The sequence below is a fragment of the Felis catus genome, chromosome D4 (assembly GCF_018350175.1).
Source record: "Felis catus isolate Fca126 chromosome D4, F.catus_Fca126_mat1.0, whole genome shotgun sequence".
NCBI classification, from domain to species: domain Eukaryota; kingdom Metazoa; phylum Chordata; class Mammalia; order Carnivora; family Felidae; genus Felis; species Felis catus.
The window spans coordinates 30,040,245-30,061,232 of NC_058380.1; the positions used below are offsets into that span (position 1 = coordinate 30,040,245).

The 20,988-nt window shown below is 33.5% G+C and overlaps 1 protein-coding gene across 6 annotated transcripts in view; it reads left to right on the forward strand.

Annotated features, from left to right (window-relative positions):
* The window catches only part of ERCC6L2 (ERCC excision repair 6 like 2), a 135,938-nt gene that overhangs the window by 58,133 nt on the left and 56,817 nt on the right, over positions 1–20,988 (forward strand). For all 6 annotated transcript variants that reach the window (XM_045043706.1, XM_011288295.4, XM_019815875.3 and 3 more), the window contains exons 7-12: positions 1,505–1,645; positions 2,678–2,791; positions 3,695–3,814; positions 9,997–10,068; positions 10,675–10,820; positions 13,511–13,606. In XM_045043706.1, the coding sequence (XP_044899641.1) occupies positions 1,505–1,645; positions 2,678–2,791; positions 3,695–3,814; positions 9,997–10,068; positions 10,675–10,820; positions 13,511–13,606 (689 nt within the window). The remainder of the gene's footprint in view (positions 1–1,504; positions 1,646–2,677; positions 2,792–3,694; positions 3,815–9,996; positions 10,069–10,674; positions 10,821–13,510; positions 13,607–20,988) is intronic.

Below are 20,988 nucleotides of genomic sequence, written 5' to 3' on the forward strand. Positions count from 1 at the left end.
TATACACTGAAAACTATAAGAAACTGATGAAAGAGATTGAAGAAGACACACATGAATGGAAGGATACTCATGTTCATGGATTGGAAGAATTAGTATTGTTAAAATGTCCATGCAATCCCTATAAAAATTCCTATGGCAGTTTTTTTCAGGAATAGAACAAACAGTCCTAAAATTTGTATGGAACCACCATATACCCCAAAATAGCCAAAACAATCTTGAGCAGGAACAACTAAGTTGTCAGGTGTCACATTTCCTGATTTCAAACTATATTACAAGGCTATAGTAATCAAAACAGTATGGTACTGGCATAAAAACAGACACATAGGCCAGTAGAGTGGAATAAAGAGCCCAGAAATAAACCCATGTATATACAGTCAACTAATATTTGACAAGGGAGCCAAGAATACTCAGTAAGATGCTCTTTTCAATAAGTGGTAGTGGGAAAATTGTATATTTATATGGACTCCTATCTTCTACTCACAAAAAGTAACTGTAAATGGGTTAAAGATTAAAACACAAGATGTGATCTTGTAAAACTCCTAGAAAAACAGGGAAAAAGCTCCTTGACGTTGATCTTGTGATGATTGCTGATGATTTTTTTGAATATGGCATCAAAAGCATAAGCAACAAAAGCAAAAATTTAAAAAGTGAGGTTAATCAAACTAAAAAGCTTCTTTATAGCAAAAGAAACAACAGAATTTGTCATTTTTTAGCAATACTATTCTGTTGTAGTGATATAAATACATAAATATTTATAGATAGATGGTTTTTCCTTTTTGTTCACATTTTTCAAAATCTTATTATGAGTTTTATGACCTTGATTATATAGAGCTACATCTAGAAGACGTTTACCAGTTTCCAGTCCTACTAGAAATCTAAGGTAAATTATATCCCACATAACTTAGTGGCATTATTTTATCATATTTTCTTCTTTTCTTGGAATTGGACACAAAATAGAAACTTGTAGTTGTTTTATGTGTATTTTTTAATTCTTACCTTTACTAATATTAGAAATCTATACCAGGATATAAAATACAAATACTTTATGCTGTTTTTAGTATAAATTTTCAAGTAATTCGTTAAATACTATTCATACGATTGTTCTAAAGTTTTCCCTTTTCTCATCTACTTTTTTATCTGACCTAAACTGTAGTCATATATTTGCATGGTGGGCTAATAGTATGAAACCCTGAAATATAGAGTACATTCTATATAGAAATATATAAGGAAAACACTTAACTTATTTTTTCATAGTTTGATTCCTTTCAGTTGAAAAAAAAGTTCTGTGAGATTTATTTGAAAATAAAGTTATATTTATGTAGTTTAGGGTAAGATGGTAGCAAAGAGTATAGGAAAATCAGGAGAATTTGTCATAATAATGTATCTAAAAGAAAAATAGTTTATCAGCAGTTTTCACTCTTAAAATTTATAAAATCTGATGTGCATTGTGACTATTACTACTATAAAAAAGTACCGATAATCACCTTGTGTTTTATCTTGGCAGATGGTGTATTGTTCTCTGACAGATTTTCAGAAAGCTGTCTATCAAACAGTATTAGAAACAAAAGATGTGACTTTGATACTTCAGTCTTCTGAGCCTTGTAGCTGTAACAGTGGCCGGAAAAAGAGAAATTGTTGTTTCAAGGCAAGCATTTCTGTGTGGTATATTCACGATCTTGGTTTTGATTACACAGTTGTCTATTCTACTGTAAGAGTGAGGAGCAGATAAAATAACTTTTCCTCAGTTCCCTAAATTTAGAAACCATAAATTAATAAAAAGGAATAGTTTTCAAAAATATTTTACAATATCAAATAGTAATCATAGCAAAATACAATATTCATATATCTTTTCAATAAACCAGTTTTTCAGTAGCTCTCAGAAACTAGTAGCTTCAATTTGATATCCTCCCTTTCAACTTTTATTAGAAAGTAGCCTACTTTCATCTTGAAATTTCATCTAATTTTTAAAACTTTCTCATTATCCCTTACTAGTAAACTTACTCTTTGATAGCAGGCTTAAAATATTCTGATAGAATATTAATAAGAACTGTGTTTTGGTATAATAGAGTATTTTATTTTTATTTAGAAACAAATATATTTTGTATTTTTTTAACCTATCTATATTTCCTGCCCGTTTTCACCTATTTTATTATCGAGTTATCTATCAAATATCCATGTACATAGAGGGACCCTAAATAAATATTTCTCTAGATTGATATTTGTTCCACCTCTCATTTATTTTGCTGTTTTTAGCCACCTCACTCTTTTGTAAATGCACAGTTTCCTAGGAAGCCTTGGAATATAAATGAGAATAGTGAAGGGCTCTGTTACAGCCCTGCCTCCATGCCATAGTTTTATTACCAGAGACCTCTTCTGGCAGCATTTCTATCACTGTGTGTCATGAGGATAAATACTTTCTGAAATGAGGACTTTCTCCCCTCTTTTTTTTTTTTTTATTTTTTAAACATCACTGTATTATGGTTCACCAAAAGTATGATTCCACATTAGTGATGCATGGATGTTTTGTGTAACAGTTGACCATTATTTTCTCAAAATGTATTGTGCTAGTAGTAACCAGATGATAAATACTAGTGTAAGTGATAGATTTCATGAAGTAAGTAGTTACATAGCCATGTTAGTTCCTTGCTGTTCTTATTTTCTGTCTTTCTGGTTACAGACCAATTCACATGGCGAAACAGTGAAAACCTTGTATTTCAGTTACCTTGCAGTCCTTCAAAAGGTAGCTAACCATGTTGCACTACTGCAGACTGCTAGCACCTCCAAACAACAGGTTTGAGTTGGCTTTTTGTACTTCTTCATGATGCTACCAGTATAAAGATTTTATATTTGGTATAAAATGTCTTAGCCAATAAAGATATCTTTATTTTTGTATGCAATTAAAGAGGAAACTGAACTTGCTCATTTTTAAATTTAGGTGTCAAAGAAATATATGCTCATATGTTTTTAATTGAAGTGAGAAAATTAAAGCCTAAGTTAAAATAACAGTTCTTTTTTTATACCTATGATAACGTTCATATATTCGTTTTCCTAACATATTTTGATGTAATTACTAAGTAAGATATTTGATGAGTCAGTCCTCTTCCACTAATCATGTGTCTGATTCCATCTGTTCAATCTATTGGATTAAAATGTATTTGTAATAACCTGTATATTAAATATTAGGAGTATTTCCCAAGCTGGCATAAATGAGTAATTTCAAAGTTTAGACAAATGCAATCATTGACTTTGGTCATTTCGATTGTATCTTATTCTAGAGCACAACATAAATTTAAAAAACTTCTTTAAAGCTTTTTACATAATGATTTTCTATTTTCTTTTTGTGTTATAATCTTAATGCTGTTTAAATGTAATTTTAAAATTTAATAAGAATTTAATATTGTTCTTTGATAGTACTGTTTGCTCTTTAGGAAGTATTTGATTTCTTGTTTTGGAAATCATAAAAGAATAACGATAACATTATTAGTCCTATCATTATCTCAGAACTCATCAAAACCATATGTAATTAACATTATCACTTTAAGGTTTTCTGAATTATTAGTCTGACTTAGAGAAGATAATATCTTCAAAGTAATATGTTCCTTCTAAATAGAATTTTTTTCATAAACAATCTCAATTTATATAGGTTTAAATGTGTTAAGTTGAAATTTCTTTTCTTCTACCTTTTCCCCTTAAGGAAACACTTATCAAAAGGATATGTGATCAGGTATTTTCCAAATTCCCAGATTTTGTGCAGAAAAGCAAAGATGCAGCCTTTGAAACACTCTCTGACCCAAAATACAGTGGTAAGATGAAGGTAAGTGCTCTTCTCTCAGGCTGCATACACACAAGGATGATATTCAAAATATTTATCAGTAGTGTGACAGGGACACCAACTAATCAGAACAGATACCCAATCATTCAGAAGAGACTGGCCAAAGAGGACTGGCGTAGCTGTGTCAGCATTTACTAGCTCACAATGAACCATACATGCAGTAGGGTCTCACTTAGTGGTTACATCAAATACACTTTAGACTCTCCTTATCAATGTATTAGACGTATGCCTGCTTAAAAATGTGCGCTGTAGGGGCGCCTGGGTGGCTCAGTCGGTTAAGCGTCCGACTTCAGCCAGGTCACGATCTCGCGGTCCGTGAGTTTGAGCCCCGCGTCGGGCTCTGGGCTGATGGCTCAGAGCCTGGAGCCTGTTTCCGATTCTGTGTCTCCCTCTCTCTCTGCCCCTCCCCCGTTCATGCTCTGTCTCTCTCTGTCCCAAAAATAAAATAAACGTTGAAAAAAAAAATTTTTTTTAAAAAAATGTGCGCTGTTGTGCCGCATATATAATAGCTTGTCTTCAAATGTTTAAGGAGATAATCTACCAGAAATACAAACGCTAATGCCAAATACGAGGAGGAGGCTATACAATAGCTTGGACTTAGAGAAAGGAACTTCTTAAAGAGTTCAAGGTGGACAAGACCTTTCTGTCTATACTGAATTTTCTGCCTCTTGGTTTCACTTGCCAATCTGTATTGGAAGGTTGCTAATCTCATTTGTGGCAAGGGAGCATTTGTTGTACACTAGGAAACTGACCTGTAGGTGCTGCCCTTGGTGATATATTACTAAGGGAAGGTGTGAAAAGTATGGCTAGGTTCTCCACCCATGACGTAGGCCTGTGACAGCTGCATGATTGCTGACAGCTTCCAGCCTTTTTGCAGCAGACTTTGCTTGTTTAACTCTTTAATAACTGTCAAGAATCTTTATGGATTCAGAGACTATTACAGAACAATTCTCAACTTTATGGTTTAATTTTTTAAAGAGTAAGTTATTTCTTTTGGCTAAATAAATAAAATAAGAAGTAATTCGAGGTAGGTTGTTGTTGTTTCTAAAACCCTGGAAATATTTTTAGCAGTTAATCTACATAAATTCATCATAGTGTAGTTTACTTGGACCTCTAAATTCAATAAAATAGAATAAAAGCCAAGAAGATTACCTTAAATACTTGGGTATGTATTTTTTTAATTGAGATATAATTGGCATATAACATTGTTTTGGTTTTAGGGGTGCAAAATAATGATTTGATACATATGTATATGGCTAAATAATTATCACAATAAGTTTATTTAATATCAATCACCACACATAGTTATTTTTTCTTATGATGAGGCCTATTAAGATCAACTCTCTTAGCAACATTCGGATGTATAATACAGCATTGTTAACTATAGTCACCATGCTGTACATTAAATCCATAGCACCTGTTTATCTTACAATTGAAAAGTACCTTTTGACCACCTTCATCGATTTTGCCTGCCTCCACCCCTAGCTTCTGGCAACCACCAATCTGTTCGCTGCACCTATAAATTCAAACTTTTTAAAAAAGTTTTTAAAATTTTTTATTTATTTTTTAGAGAGAGAGAGAGACAAAGTGTGAGCGGGGGAGGAGCAGAGAGAGAGGGTGACACAGAATCTGGAGCAGGCTCCAGGCTCTGAACTGTCAGCACAGAGCCCAATGCGGGGCTTGAACTCATGAATGGTGAGATCATGACCTGAGCCAAAGTCAGATGCTCAAACGACTGAGCCATGCAGGCACCCCTCAAACTTTTTTTTTTTTTTTTTTTTTTTTTTTTTTTTTAGTTTCCACGTATAAGTGAGATCATACAGTATCTATATTTCTTGGTCTCTCTTATTTCATGAAGCATAATGTCATTCATGTTGTTGCAATGCCAGGATTTCTTTCTTTTTTATGACCGAATATTCCATTGTATATGTGTATTTCATGTTTTCTTTATCCATTTATCTGTCAATAGACACCTAACATTTTTTCCAAGTCTTGGCTGTTATAAACAATGCTGCAGTAAACATGAGGGTGCAGATGTCTTACCGAGATCAATTTCACTCTTTTGCATGTGGCTGTCCAGTTTTCCCAGCACCATTTATTAAAGAGAGTATCCTTTCCCCTTTGTATATTCTTGGCTTCTTTGTCATAAATTAAGTGACTATATATGTTTGGGTTTATTCCTGGACTCTCTGTTTTGTTCCATTGACCTGTCTGTTTTAATGTCAGTACCATATAGTACCATATAGTACCATAACTTTGTAGTATGGTTTGAAATCAGGAAGTGTGGTTTCCAACAAGGCCTCCAGTTTTGTTGCTCTTTCTCAAGATTGCTTTGACTATTCAGGTTTTTTTGTGAGTCCATGCAAATTTTAGTATTGTTTGTTCTTATTTCTGTGGAAAATGCCATTGGAATTTTGATGGGGATTGCATTGAATCTATAGATTGCTTTGAGTAGTATGGACATTTTCCAACATTCCCAGCCTACGAACACTGAATACCTTTCTATTTATTTGTGTCTTCTTCAGTGTCTTATCATTCTCAATGTATAGGCCTTTCATCTCCTTGGTTAAATTTATTTTTACTTGGTTCTTTTTTATGCATTTGTAAATGGGATTGTTTTCTTAATTTCTTCTTCTTATGGTTCCTTATTAATGTACAGAAATGCAATGAATTTTTGTAGATTGATTTTGTATCCTGTAATTTTACTGAATTTGTTAGTTTTAACAGTTTTTTGTGGAGTCTAGGTTTTTGATATATAAGATCATGCCATATGTAAACAGAGACACTTTTACTTTTTCCTTTGCCATTTGGATGCCTTTTATTTCCTTGTCTTGCCTTATTGCTCTAGCTAGGACTTCCAGTACAGTGTTGAATAACAGTGACAAGAGTAGGCATCCTTGTCTTATTCCTGATGTTGGAGGAAAAGCTTTGTTTTTACCAGTGGATATTACATTAGCTGTAAGCTTGTCACATATGGCCTTTATTATGTTGAGGTATGTTCTCTCTATACCCACTTTGTTGAGAGTTGTATATTTTTAAATAAATAAGTTTGTATTAGTGAGAATATTCTGTTTTATTATCACAATAAATAATTCAAACTCATAGTAGTAATTTTCCTACCAATATTTCCTAACAATAATAAATCTATTTTTGTCATCCATTTTATTGACTTTTATTTATTTATGTATTTATTTATTTAATGTTTACTTATTTTGGGAGAGAAAGAGAGAGAATGAATGGTGGAGGGACAGAGAGAGATGGAGAAAGAGAATTCCAAGCAGGCTCCATGCTGTCAGCACAGAGCCTGACGGCTTGATCTCACAAACTGTGAGATCATGACCTGAGCTGAAATCAAGAGTGGAAAGTTCAACTGACTGAGCCACCCAGGTGCCCCGACTTTATTTATTTTAAATAAAACTATATAAAAAGCTCAATTAATTTGGAACTGAGCACTTATTATCCCATAATTCAAGCCAATAGAATATTTTCAGAAATCATGGCCTCCTTATGAAAACTGTATTATCTATTGTTATATATTTAAATATCATTCATTGTGACTCTTCACTAAAAAGTTACTCTTGATATTAAATGGAATTTTATAACTACTCAGTGTATATTTAGAAATAATGTCTGATTAAAATAATTATTACATTTTTTTTGTTATGAGTTTTAGAAGGGAAAAAGCAAGCATGAATTATTGATGGAGTCTGGGTTGATGTCTTTATATGTGAAAGGCGCCTATAATTTACTTTGTGAGAGAACACCAACAAGAAAGAGACTGATATTAATAACCTAAGGTTATATTTTTAAAATTGTGTTTCATCATTTGATTATCAACATCACCTGGTAATTTCGTGATACAAAATGTATAGGCTTATAATCTATTGTCTCTGGGGTTAAGAAATCCAAGTTGCATGTACTTCTTGAATTCAAATGATGAAAGATACTAGTTCTGCTTCTCTTATTATAGGTCAGCCTACAGCTGCAATTTATTTGTTGATATAATGCTCACTGTACCCTTCATACCCTCAGAACTATACTCATGAACTCCAGCTCTTTCTGTTAAATGTGAAGGTCTTTTTTTGACCTCAACTACTATTCAAGCAGATGGTCAAAAATTGCACTTATTCCCCTGATAAGAATCCTCATTTTCCCTTCCCTTGGGAAATACCACAGAGCCACTTACTGTGAGGGGTGGGGGAAAAGGCTTAGAAAAACGAGTTTAGTGCTGTTGGGATCATATAGGGGTCATGTTCTTCTCTAGGCTTGACTAATTTGAGAAAAGTTACGTTCAAGATTTCTTAGTGTGAACATTGTTATTTACAGCACTCCTTGATATTTACCCAAGTAAATTAAAAACTTAGTTCACACAAGAACCTGTACACAGATACTTTTAGCAATTTTATTTATAATTGCCAAAACTTGGAAGCAACCAAGATGTCCTTCAGTAGATGAATAGATAAGTTGTGATACATTCAGACAATAGACTATTATTCAACAATAGAAAGAAATGAACTATCAAGCTACGAAAAGACATGGTCACCTTAAATGCATATTACTAAGTGAAAGAAGCTAGTCTGAAAGGCTACTTACTGTATGATTCTAACTCTATGATATTCTGGAAAATGCAAAACTGTAGAGAAAATAAAATAATAAATGGTTGTCAGGAGTTTGCAAGGAGGGATACATAGATGGAGCACAGGGAATTTTTAGGGCAGTGAAACAATTCCATATAATACTTTAATGGTGAATACATGTCATTATATATTTGTCAAAACTCATGGAATGTACACCACAAGGAATGAGCCCTATTATAAATAATGTTAACAGACTTTAGTTACTAATAATAGTTAATAATTTAATAATAGTTTATAATAATAATTTATTAATAACAATTTATTCGTCCATCAGTTGTTACAAATGTACCACCCTAATGCAAGATGTTAATAATAGGGAAAACTTTGTGCAGGGAGGGGCAGGGATATAAGATGCGGGAGAGGGATTCTGGGCAAATTCTCTGTATATTTTACTCTGTTCTTCTGAAAATCCAAAATTGCTCTAAAAAAGTCTTTAATTTTAAAAAGTTATTGTGTTATGTGAAGTTCAAATGCACATCCTTTATACAGAATCAGTTATTTTATTAAAAAATAAAGCTAATGCAAAACTTACTTTATAAGTTTTGCAAGTATTAAAATTATGTTGACTTAATCTGTGACATTTTTATCACCGTTTGGTTATTTGAGTAGCTTTTTTTTTTCTATAGCTTTTTCTGAGGGATTGGACCATGGGGGTCAGAGTTAGCACAATATCTTCTCTTAGTCAATTATTAAAAGAGTATTATATTGAATATGATTTTTTGTTTAAGTTTAAATGCTTATCAGTGAATAAACAAAATTGAAGTGTTTATTGCATAATTCAGAAAAACTTTAGGCTTAGTACAGAAAATTCCTTTTCTTTCCTTTGTGGATTACTTTTCCACAGTGTTCTGGAACTGTCACTGCCATATGTGGAAATGCCTATTTTAAAAATAACAGTGATACTGTTATACACAGGTTTGGATTATTTGCTTCCTCCCTAAAAGCACTGTATTTGGGGCAAATTATTGACATTTTGAGGTCAGAATCAAATCTGGAAGTCAGGACTTACTGTAAATAGAGAAGCAGAGAGGATAAAATAAGAAGAGGTGTATATGTGACTGATTATTTTAAGAAAACAAATATCAAGACCTAGATGTAATTAAACACATTTCATTACGTCTATCTAGAAAAAATTTAAATACTTCCTAAAAGGAATGCTGTTCTGTAATTTAGTTTCTGAACATATTGTAGGTATAAAGAAAGTGTTTTTTGGAAATTAAATTAATTCATTTAAATGCATCCCATAATCTAAAATGTTTCCTTTTTATTAAAACCATATGAGATGAAACAAAAGTCTTTGGGAACCTTACCTCATTATTGACAGTATGATGATGAATAACATTTCATGTAATATCTAATACTTTATTTCTCTAACTTGGCAAAAATGAAGGGAATTAGGAAAGAGGACTGAGGTTATGTTGTATAAAAATAATTTTTAAGAAATTCTCTAGTGATGTTTATATGTATAAAGTGTGCTTTTAGTTGGAACTGGTTCATTGGTGGTTGATTTCTGTGGTTCATTTCTAGGTCCTTCAGCAGCTTTTAAATCATTGTAGGAAAAACAAAGATAAAATACTTCTTTTCTCCTTTTCCACCAAGGTAAGTTCCTTCTGAAGTATATACTCTTAATTGGCCCAGCCCTAACTCTTGAGGCATAAATCCTAAGAGACATAAAACAGTGTCCAGCCACAGTTTTATCTTATACATACTGTAGAAAATAGTAGTGACATAAGCAACTTTTAAAACAGACACTTAAATCTCAATGATATCAAGATTACTGTCAAAGAGCAAACTCAAAGATTTTTAATTCTCTGTTGATGTTTTTATTAATAATTAAAGTGTTCTTTAAGGCATGTAAGAGATTTTAGAACTTGGAAAATAGCACAAATAATGAAATTCACTTACATAAATTATTTGGCCAATACTTTTTATTTGGTTTTAGTTTCAAAAAAAAATAAAGTTGATTTTTTTTTTCCCTGAAAGATTGATTTAAAAAACAAACATTGGTGAATATTAAAGTCAGTTTCAGGATAATGGGGAGAAATACATAAGCCAGAAGTCAGGAAAATATTTGTTGCTCTTGTAATTATAAGAAAGAACTTGTGAGCAGCAATTATTAATACTTAGTAAATCTTCTCTCTATAGTGGTACAAAATTTATTAAACCATACATTTGTCTTTGCCCATTTCCATACCTTTTCTCTAGTTACTTGATGTTCTGCAGCAATACTGTATGGCAGCTGGCCTTGATTACCGACGACTTGATGGAAGTACGAAATCAGAGGAAAGAATCAAGATCGTGAAAGAGTTCAACAGTACACAAGATGTTAACATTTGCCTTGTCTCCACAATGTAAGAAAATAAAATTTGATAACTTGATTTTTATGTAATTGCTTTTAAGATTTAGGGTAATTTAAAAATTATTACTGGATTAATTTTCAGTGGTTATGATTATATTGCCTTGTTTTATTTGGCTTTGAGGAGAAGCAGCAAAAATGCTATTATATTAATTATGACTGAAATAACAATATCTTGAGTTTTACCTAACCTTTTTTCTCAATTTCCTTATCATCACTGGATTCTCTTTATATGTTTGGGTTTATAAAGATAACAATCAAAAGAAATGGATGTTTCCTCCCAGGAATTTTCTGTGGTAGTGTTTTTATTCATGTCTGTGGTCAGAACAGTCAGACTTAATTGAGTAATTGAGTTATTAATCAAATAACTAAGAATCATTTGTAGCAGTGGCTTTTAAAGTATGCTCAAGCAGCCCTAGAGAGCTCACTAGGGTTAGTGGGCCAGGTATTTCCTCCCTCTGTCTACCTGGTCTCAACCATAGCAGCTCTACATTAATAGGTTTTATAAAAGTTAAGTCAGTTCTAACACCTATTTATGAATCTCTCATTAAAACCTTTTAAAGAATATATACACTTTAGAGCAAGATTTATGCCAGTATAAACACCTAAGAAGATTAATCCCTTTTGGGGGGCAACAAATCCTTAACTTTTGACATCTAATGTAATAAGTACTTTATAGATTTACCCCCACTATCTTGCAAAAAGAATTTCAGAGGACTTTAAAAACAAACGTAGCAGGGTGCCTGGGTGGCTCAGTCATTGAGCGTCCAACTTTGGCTCAGGTCATGATCTCACAGTTTGTGAGTTTGAGCCCCACATCAGGCTGGGTGCTTTGGCATAGAGTCTGCTTTGGATCCTTTGTCCCCTCTCTCTGCCCCTCCACTGTTTGTGCTGTCTCTCTCAAGGATAATAATTTTAAAAAAAAAAAAAAAGTTAAAAGCAAACATGTAAAATGTAAAAAGTCAACAAAAAATTACTTAAAATGAGGCATAAAATTATATATATGATGAATGCACTACTTACTATTGAACACCGAAATTCTCCTTGAACTCTTGCATTGAGAGGCACTCTGGATTCCCATTTTCCTGTGAATGGATTCAAGAAGTAATTTCTCATATGAGCCCTTACCTACGAGCATTAAATGACATAGGATATTGTCTTCTGTTAAGTTTTATAAAGTACGTAAACATGCTTAATTTCTTAAATAATGTCTCCAAAGTAACAAATGCCTTCAACAATACTTAAATAGTACAGAACTTCTAGACAAGCTGTCATCTGCCATTCCTTGTCTGCTCACCCCCATCTAATTTGATGAGATCTGCCATAATGCTCCTAATTATCTCTATGTTAGAAATTTCTATTTAACCCATTTAGTGAGTTTTTAAAGACTGTATTTTTCATGTTTAAAGCCCTATTGGTATTTTTCAAATCTGCCTAATCATTTTTACTTATATTTTGTTCTTTATGTTTTCTAGCTTTTCTTTTGTTTCTTTAGTAATTTCAATCATTATTTTTTAAAATCCCTTTTTAAATGGCATTTTTGCTCTGTTAACTCCTGAATTGGGGCTGCTAATCCTTCTGTTGTTCCCTCTTGTTCTTGCTCATGGTACATGGTTTCTTCACACATTTTGTAATTTTTTATTTTGAGCTTATCTATCTATAGAGGGGCTTTCCCCCTCTATTTTAGCCAGACATCATGCCAGCCACATAGGGATGGGAATCCATGTTTCTTGCTTGGCTTTTATTGACATCCCAAGAGTGAGGCACTTGATTACTGTTTCTGTACGTCTTCCACTGACATTACAGAGGCGACTGGGTGATAGCTGGGCAGAAATGAATGTCCCAGCTCCTCAGTCTTCTGTGATATCCTCTGAGTGGAGGTGAGAGGCACCCCATTTTAGTCAAACAAGAGTGGAAATCTAATCTCACTCAGCCTTTACTGACCAGGTTGGGATTCAGGTCATAGATTTTTTTTCCATGGTGTTTCCAAAAATAGGTGGGTTATTATCTAACATTTTCTGTGTTAAAAGTCTATACCTTTCCTGGTTCTTTAGCTAAAGGAAAAGGGCTTTTCTTGGGCCTTTTTTTTTTTTTTTTTTTTTTGGTCTTGACTGTTGGCATTTCCAGTTTGCTGGTTTCTCCAGAACCCAGTCTGGGATTTTTAAGCAAAAACAAAGCTGGAGAACTCACTGCCATGTCCTTCCTTAGTTCTTATAGTCTCTAGCCATGCTTTGTTCTCTCTACCTTTCAGGTCTTACATTTATTTTATATATGATGCCCAGCATTTTAAGCTGCACTTACTGAGAGGAGTAAGAAGTGCATCTACTCCTGCCTTGGTTTTTAAAAATGTGTATATTACTTTATTTAGTTGGACCATACTTACAATTTTTAAAAATTATGTTAGGAAGACCTTACAGCATCGTATTTGAATATCCAAAACAATGAGAAAAAACAGTACAACCTATTTACGTGGGCTTTAATGGTCAATTTCTTTTAGGATTATTCTTAGAATGGTAGAAAAACTATTCTGTAGCTGTTTTGTTTGTGGCATGTTTGTGTTTTAATCATCTTTTATGATGTTAATGCAGTATTGTGTTGATTTGGTTACAGAAACCTGGCACAATTGAATTAGAAGGCAATGACTATGCTTTTGCTATTTTAATGTGCCCAATTCTGTTTCCTCAGGGCTGGTGGACTAGGCCTCAATTTTGTTGGTGCCAATGTTGTTGTATTGTTTGATCCTACTTGGAATCCAGCCAATGATCTTCAAGCAATTGACAGGTATAATACTGACAAAATTTAAAGTGACTTGCAAATACTTTGAATCTGAAAATACCCCCTTGTGATTCTCTTAAGTTGCTTTTATAATATGACTATGATTAGAAGACAGAGAAAACCTTATTTAAAAAAATTGCATTTAAGGGGCATCTGGGTGACTCAGTTAAGTGTCCAACTCTTTTTTTTTTTTAATGTTTATTTATTTTTGAGAGAGAGACCGAGCATGAGTTGGTGAGGGGCAGAGAGAGAGGGAGACACAGAATCCAAAGCAGGCTCCAGGCTCTGAGCTGTCAACACAGAGCCCAATGCAAGGCCCGAACTCACAAGCTGTGAGATCATGACCTAAGCTGAAGTCAGATGCTTAACCGACTGAGCCACCCAGGTGCCCCTAAGTATCCAACTCTTGATCTCAGCTCAGTTCTTGATCTCAGGGTCATGAGTTGGGCCCTGCTGGGCATGGAGCCTACTTAAAAAAAAAAAAAAAAATGTAATTAAAAATTGTATTCAGATCTGAACCCAAATGGCAGGCTGATAACGGCAATTTATTTTCTTTCCATCTCAGAATCCCATTTTGACAGGATTGATTTAAGAAGGACAGGTGACTCAGTCAGTTAAGTGTCCAACTCTTGGTCTGGGCTCAGGTAATGATCTCACGGCTCTGTGGGTTCGAGCCCCATCTCGGGCTCTGCACTGACAGCATGGTGCCTGCTTGGGATTCCCTCTCTCTCTCTGCCCCTCTCCCATTTGCACTTGCTCGCTCTCTCAAAATAAATAAGTAAAAACTTAAAAAAAAAAAAAGGGAACAAACCCATCATACTGCAGGAAGATAGGAAAGGTCACTACTAGTAGATCAGAAGTTTGGAGAAACTCTCAGAAGGTAGAAGGCAGAATCTGTCTTACAACAGCATCTGTGTAATCAAGAAACCAGCAGAGAAAAGCCACAATCCAAAGTCAGCAGGAGAGCACAGAGAAATTTCAAGCTTGGGGTCAGTAACTATAGGATGTAGAAACAGACCAGAGTGAATTCTTGTTAGAAATTAATTAATGTGCTAACTCTAAAACAATTTCCTCTCCCATACCCAATATAAAGAGAGGTTGGCCTACAACAGATGCCCCTTGATCAAAACTGAAAGAATTGTTTCATAAATTGTATAAATATGTGGGGAATCTGACTGACAAAAGGTTTTTACAGTGAGCATTAGGATCAGATCATAAAGCAGAACTGAACCTGAAGGATTGCTTCCCAGGTCTCTGTGGAACACAAAACAGGGAAATGATTAAATAGACTTATGTACCTTCATGGAAATCCAGACCAGCTTTCCTATGCAGTCCACCCAGTTCTTCATTTGTAATTATGAATGAAAAACTAAGAGTTATGAGACCTTTTATGGAGCGCCTAGGTGGCTCAGTCAGTTAAGCTTCCAACTTTTGCTCATGGTTCATGAGTTCAAACCCTGAGTTGGGTTCTGTGCTGATGGCTTGGAGCCTGGAGCCTGCTTTGGATTCTGTGTCATCCTCTCTCTCTGCCCCTACCCCACTCACACTCCTCTCTCTCTCTCTCTCAAATAAGCATTAAAAAAATTAAAAAAAAATAATTGTGAGACAGTTTAATAAAACCAGCAGTATGAAAGAAAAGGGCCAAGATGAAAAACTGACCCTTAAGGAAATAAAATAAGAATAGGGCACCCTGAAAAAAAGTGCATGGAAAAGAAAACTAGAAATGCTTAGAATTTAAAAGTGTTACCAAATAACTGATTACAAGGTCTGAGTAATAAAATGGAGAAGACTGAAAGTGAAAATTGATATGGAAAATAAAAGGAATGAATATTTGAAAACACAGTGACAGAGCAGGAGAAAAAACAGAAACACATCTTGCTGATATTTCTAAGTTCCAAAGATAAGGGGACTAAACAATGCCTGAATGAGAAAGAGGGAGAGGAAATTATTTATAAAAAAAAAAAGAAAAGAAAAGAAAAAAGAACAAAACAGATTACCAACAAATGAGAATCCCACTCATTTCTGCAAATCCCACTGTTCCTGCAAAATAGACTTTGAAGAACTGACTTTTCATCTGCATTATAGAATTCTAGAAGACAACAGAAGTTGTCAAAGTGACAAAATTCATATGATGTATCTGCAAGAAAATAATTTTGACTTATAGTTGTAATCAATGACTAATATATCAATATGTGAGGGGAAATAAATCATCTGTTGACATCTAGGAACTGAAAAATTTATATTTAAGTCTAAATAATTATTGATGGTTTAGTTGAGAGACTTAATGCAGTTATAAAGAAAGGATTCTGAGAAATATAAAGGGATGGTATAAGAAAATTAATAAGAATCAAACACTAAAATTTCATATAATTTCAATAAAACATTGGGAGGGTGGGGGTAATTGTGTTAGAAGTTATATTTCATCAAAAAAGAATTTGGATATGCTGGTCAGATTGCAAATTTATGCCAAAAAAAGTGTTCTTAAAATTTTAGCCAAAAATTTAAGGGCAACAACTAAAAGAAATTTTTAAAAAATCACTGAGAAAATGTGATTATTTCAGTAAAATGATTGGAAATATGAGTGTATAGCAAGAGGTAAAAGAAACTAAGCATGGCAAATATAAAACCTAACGTAAACTGTGAGAAATAAAACCAAACGTAAAACTTCCTTTTAAACAAAAAAAGAAGGTAAAAATGAAATGTTAGATTCAGATTTATGCTTATTGCTATAGATATAATTTTATATATTTATAAAATTCAAAAATACATAGAAGGTTAAAAATAAAATATATTTAAAATCTCATCAGGGAGATGATAACAAAAAGTAAGAACGGCAAAATATTAATAGACTTCAAGGCAAATGCATTGAGGAAAACAAAATGGAACAATCGATGAGGAAAGTATAATAGTCACTACATAACAAAGACAAAACTCTTTTATGATGAGAAGTTGGCAAATCTGCAATCATGATGGGAAACTTAATATCCTTCTCTCAAAGATTAATAGATCAACTAGGCAAAAAAAGGAAGTATGTAAATTATTTGATTAACAGTTATTTAGCCTTTAACTTAATAAATGTATTTAACCATATAATAACTGAAAATACCCACTCTTTCAAAAAACCTTTTAGAGCATACTTTTAAATAACTATATATTTTAATAGAAACCACAAGGACTAGATTACATGCCTCTAATTAATACAAAAGACAAGACCCTAGAAAGTAACAATGAGCTTGTAGCTAATAAAAATCTCTCCATATGGACATTTTAAAATATAAAATATATTTTTAAATAACTCTTGTATTAAAGAGGAAATCAAAGAGTGATGCCAGCAAGATGGCAGACTGGAAGCTCTAGGTATATGTTTCCCCATGGGTGGATTTAAAAAACTAGACACTGATTAAAATAACTTTATGGAAGCTATTTAAATCAAAGATCTACAGTTATCAAGCAAATTCCCAATCAAGAAGAAGCTATATTCAAAACTGTAGGAAATTTCATGGCATTTTTACCCATTCTTGCCTCACCCCATTTCCTGGCACAGCACAGCCAGGAAGAGGAAGTAACAGTTAGTTCCCTGTTCCCTCCCTCTCAGGTTGGAAAGAGCAGTGTGGAACTCCTTTGCAACTTTCTAACCTATCTGTGAGCTGCCAGAGGGAATGGTTTCTTTTTCACCTGACAGTGCTTCGGTAAGAAACGGTGGCATAGCTTGAATCTCAGACTGGCAGAAGCTGTTGAAGACAGTTATAGGCCATTCATTGTGCATGAAAGCAGTAGTGGGACTGTATATTACAGTAGAGGAATACAGTAGAATATATCTAAAGCCCTGAGAAGAGGCTGAGATGAGACTTTTTGAGAAAGTAAGACATTTAAAAGCAGTTGTGTATACAGGAGATATCGGAAAACATACACACCCAAACACACAGGCCCTGGTCACACATAACCAAAAATGACCAAAGACATTTTTAAAAAAAAAAAATTTTTTAACGTTTATTTATTTTTGAGAGAGAGACAGAGCACGAATGGGGGAGGGTCAGAGAGAGGGAGACACAGAATCTGAAACAGGCTGCAGGCTCTGAGCTGTCAGCACAGAGCCTGACGCGGGGCTCGAACTCGCAGACCGCGAAATCATGACCCGAGCTGAAGTCGGCCGCTTAATGGACTGAGCCACCCAGGTGCCCCCCAAAGACAATTTTTTAATCCTTACCCTGAGCTGCTCCTAAGACTCAAGACACAGCCTGCTAATTAATGAATGTTTTCAATAATAGTTTGCAAAGACTAGAAGTGGCTGTTTTATCAATGGCTAATTTTTAACAAAAAAGTACAAGGCATTTATAAAGAAAGAGGAAAACTAGCTCATTCAGTGGAACAAATTAAATCTTCTAAAGAAACACAGGCATAGGACTTACTAGACAAAGAGTTTAAAACAACTATCTTAAAGAGCTAAATGGAAACATGGACAAAGGTCTAAAGGAAATCAGGAAAACAACATATAAACAAAATTAAAATATTAGCAAGGAGATTGAAATTATGTATACATAAAAAGAACAAAGTAGAAACTCTGAACCTGAAAAATATAATAACTGAAATGAAAAAAAAAAAGTCACTAGAAAGAGTCATCATATTTGGGCAGCAAACTTGAAGACAGATCTGAGGAGCAACAAACCAAAAGACTGAAACAAAGGAAAATGAACATAGCTTAAGGAACTCATGGAACATATTAAATAGACCAATATACACATTGTAGGAATACAAAAGGAGAGAGAAAAAGACAAAGCTATTTGAAGAAATAATGACTGAAATAATGTCCCAAATTCAAAGGAAAGACATTAATATGCAAATACAGGAAGCTTAACAAACACCAGGTAGGGTAAACCCAAAGAAACTCACACTGAGACAGGTTATCAAACTGGAGAAAGTCTAAGACAGATCTTGAAAGCAGCAAGAGAAAAATGACCTGTAGTGTACAAGAGATTCCCCAGTAAGATTATTAGCAGATTCTCAACAGAAACCTTACAAGCCAGGAGGCAGTAGAATGATAGGTTTAAAGTGCCAAAAGAAAAGAACATCAACAAAGAATTCTATATCAGCCAAAACTGTCCTTCAAAACTGAGGGAGAAACTAAAACATTCCCAAACAGAAGCTTAGTTTATTACCACTCGACCTTCCCTAAAAGAAATGCTGAGAGACTTTCAAGTTCAAATTAAAGGACTCTAACAGTGACTCAAAACCATATAAAAATATAAAATTCTCCAGTGCTAGTAAGTACAGGGACAAATATAAAAAACCAGTCTTACTATTATTTTGGTTTATAAATCTTTTTATTTTTTATTTAATGAAACTTTCACAGTTTGTTTTTAAGTTTATTTATTTGAGAGGTGAGTAGGGGCAGAGAGAGTCCCAAGCAGGCTCCACACTGTCAGCACAGAGCCCAACATAGCACTCAAACTCATGAACCATGAGATTATGACCTGAGCCAAAATCAAGAGTTGGACACTTAACTAACTGAGAGCCACCAAGGCACCCCTATTTTTTTTTTTAATTTAAAAGACAAATGCAGGGGCATCTGGCTGGCTTAGTTGGTAGAACATGCAATCTTGATATCGAGGTTGTGGGTTCAAGCCCCACGCTGGGTGTTGAGATGACCTAAAAATAAAATCTTTTAAAAACATAAAATACAAATGCATGAAAATAAATATAAATCTGTGTTAATGAATAATGAATATAAAGATTTAATTTTTGATATCAAGCACAAAAGTGGGGACAAAGCTGCAAAGGAGAGTTTTTTAATGCAATTGAAGTTAAGTTTGTATCAGTTTAAGGTAGATTGTTATAACTTTTGGATGTTATATGTAATCTTCATAAAGAAAATATCTATAAAATATACACAAACGGAAATGAGAAAGGAATCAAGATGTGTCACTAAAAAATCACATAACACAAAGGAAGGCAGTAATGGAGGAAATGAGGGACAAAATAGCCATGAGACATACAGAAAGCAAAATAGCAAAAGTAAATCCTTCCCTGTCATTAATACATTTAAATGTAAATGGACTAAACTTTCCACTCAAAAGATACAGATTGGCAGGATAAATTAACACGGCATGCCAACTTACACTGTCTGTAAGACATTCACTTTAGGTTTAAGGACATGCATGAGTTAAAAGTGAAAGGATAAAAAAAGATATTTCATCCAAATAGTAACCAAAAGACAGGAGGGGTAGTTATTCTAATATCAGACAAAATAAACTTTAAATTGAAAACTGTTATAAGAGACAAAGGATGGTATACAATGATAATTCTTCATTTAACTCACCCAGAAGCTATGACAATTAGAAACATAAATATACCAAATAAACAAGCTGTAAAATATATAAAGCAAACATTGACAGAATCGAAAGGAGCAGTACACAACTCTACAATAGTAGTAGGAGACTTCAGTACTCTACTCTCAATAATGGATAGAACATCTGGTCAGAAGATCAATAAGGGAAGAAAGACTCGAATGACATTATAGACAAGTTGGACCTAACAGACATATACAGAATTCTCCTTCCAACAATTTTAGATTGTTGAAATTACACATTTTTCTCAAGTGCACAGGGAACATTCTTCATGATAGGGCATATGTTAGGTTACAAAACATGTTAATAAATTTTAAAAGATTAAAATCTTATAGTTTCTTTTCCAAACACAATAGAATGAAATTAGAAATCAACAGTGGAAGAAACACTGGAAAATCCACAGATATGTTGAAATTAAACAACATGCTCTTAAACATCCAATGGTTTTAAAAAGAAATCACAAAAGAAATTAGAAAATTGAGAAAAAGGAAAAGGAAAACACAACATATTCAAACTTATTCAATGCAGTGAAAGCAGTGCTAATTTTATAGCTGTAAACACATTAAAAAAGAAGAAAGGTCTGAAATCAATTCTCCAACCTTATACCTTAAGGAGCTAGAAAAAGAACCAATTAAACCTAAGGCTACCAAAAAGAAGTAATAAAGATTAAAACAGAGATAAATGAATGAATGAATGAATAAAACAGAGATAAATGAAATAGACTAAAAACAATAGAAAACAACAAAACCATGAGCTCTTTTTCAAAATGATCAACAAACTTGACAAACCTTTAGCTAGATTGACTAAGAGAAGACTGAAATAACTGAAATCAGAGTGGAAAAGGAGATGTTACTATTGATGTAATAGAAAGGGTTATAAGTACTATAAATGGTTGTACATCAGCAAATTGGATGATCCAGATGAAATGAACAAATTTGAAGAATCATATAATTTACCAAGTCTGAAACATGAATAGAAAATATGAATAGACCAACAACTAGAAGATTGAGTCAGTAATTAAAAATGCCAACAAACAGAAACCCA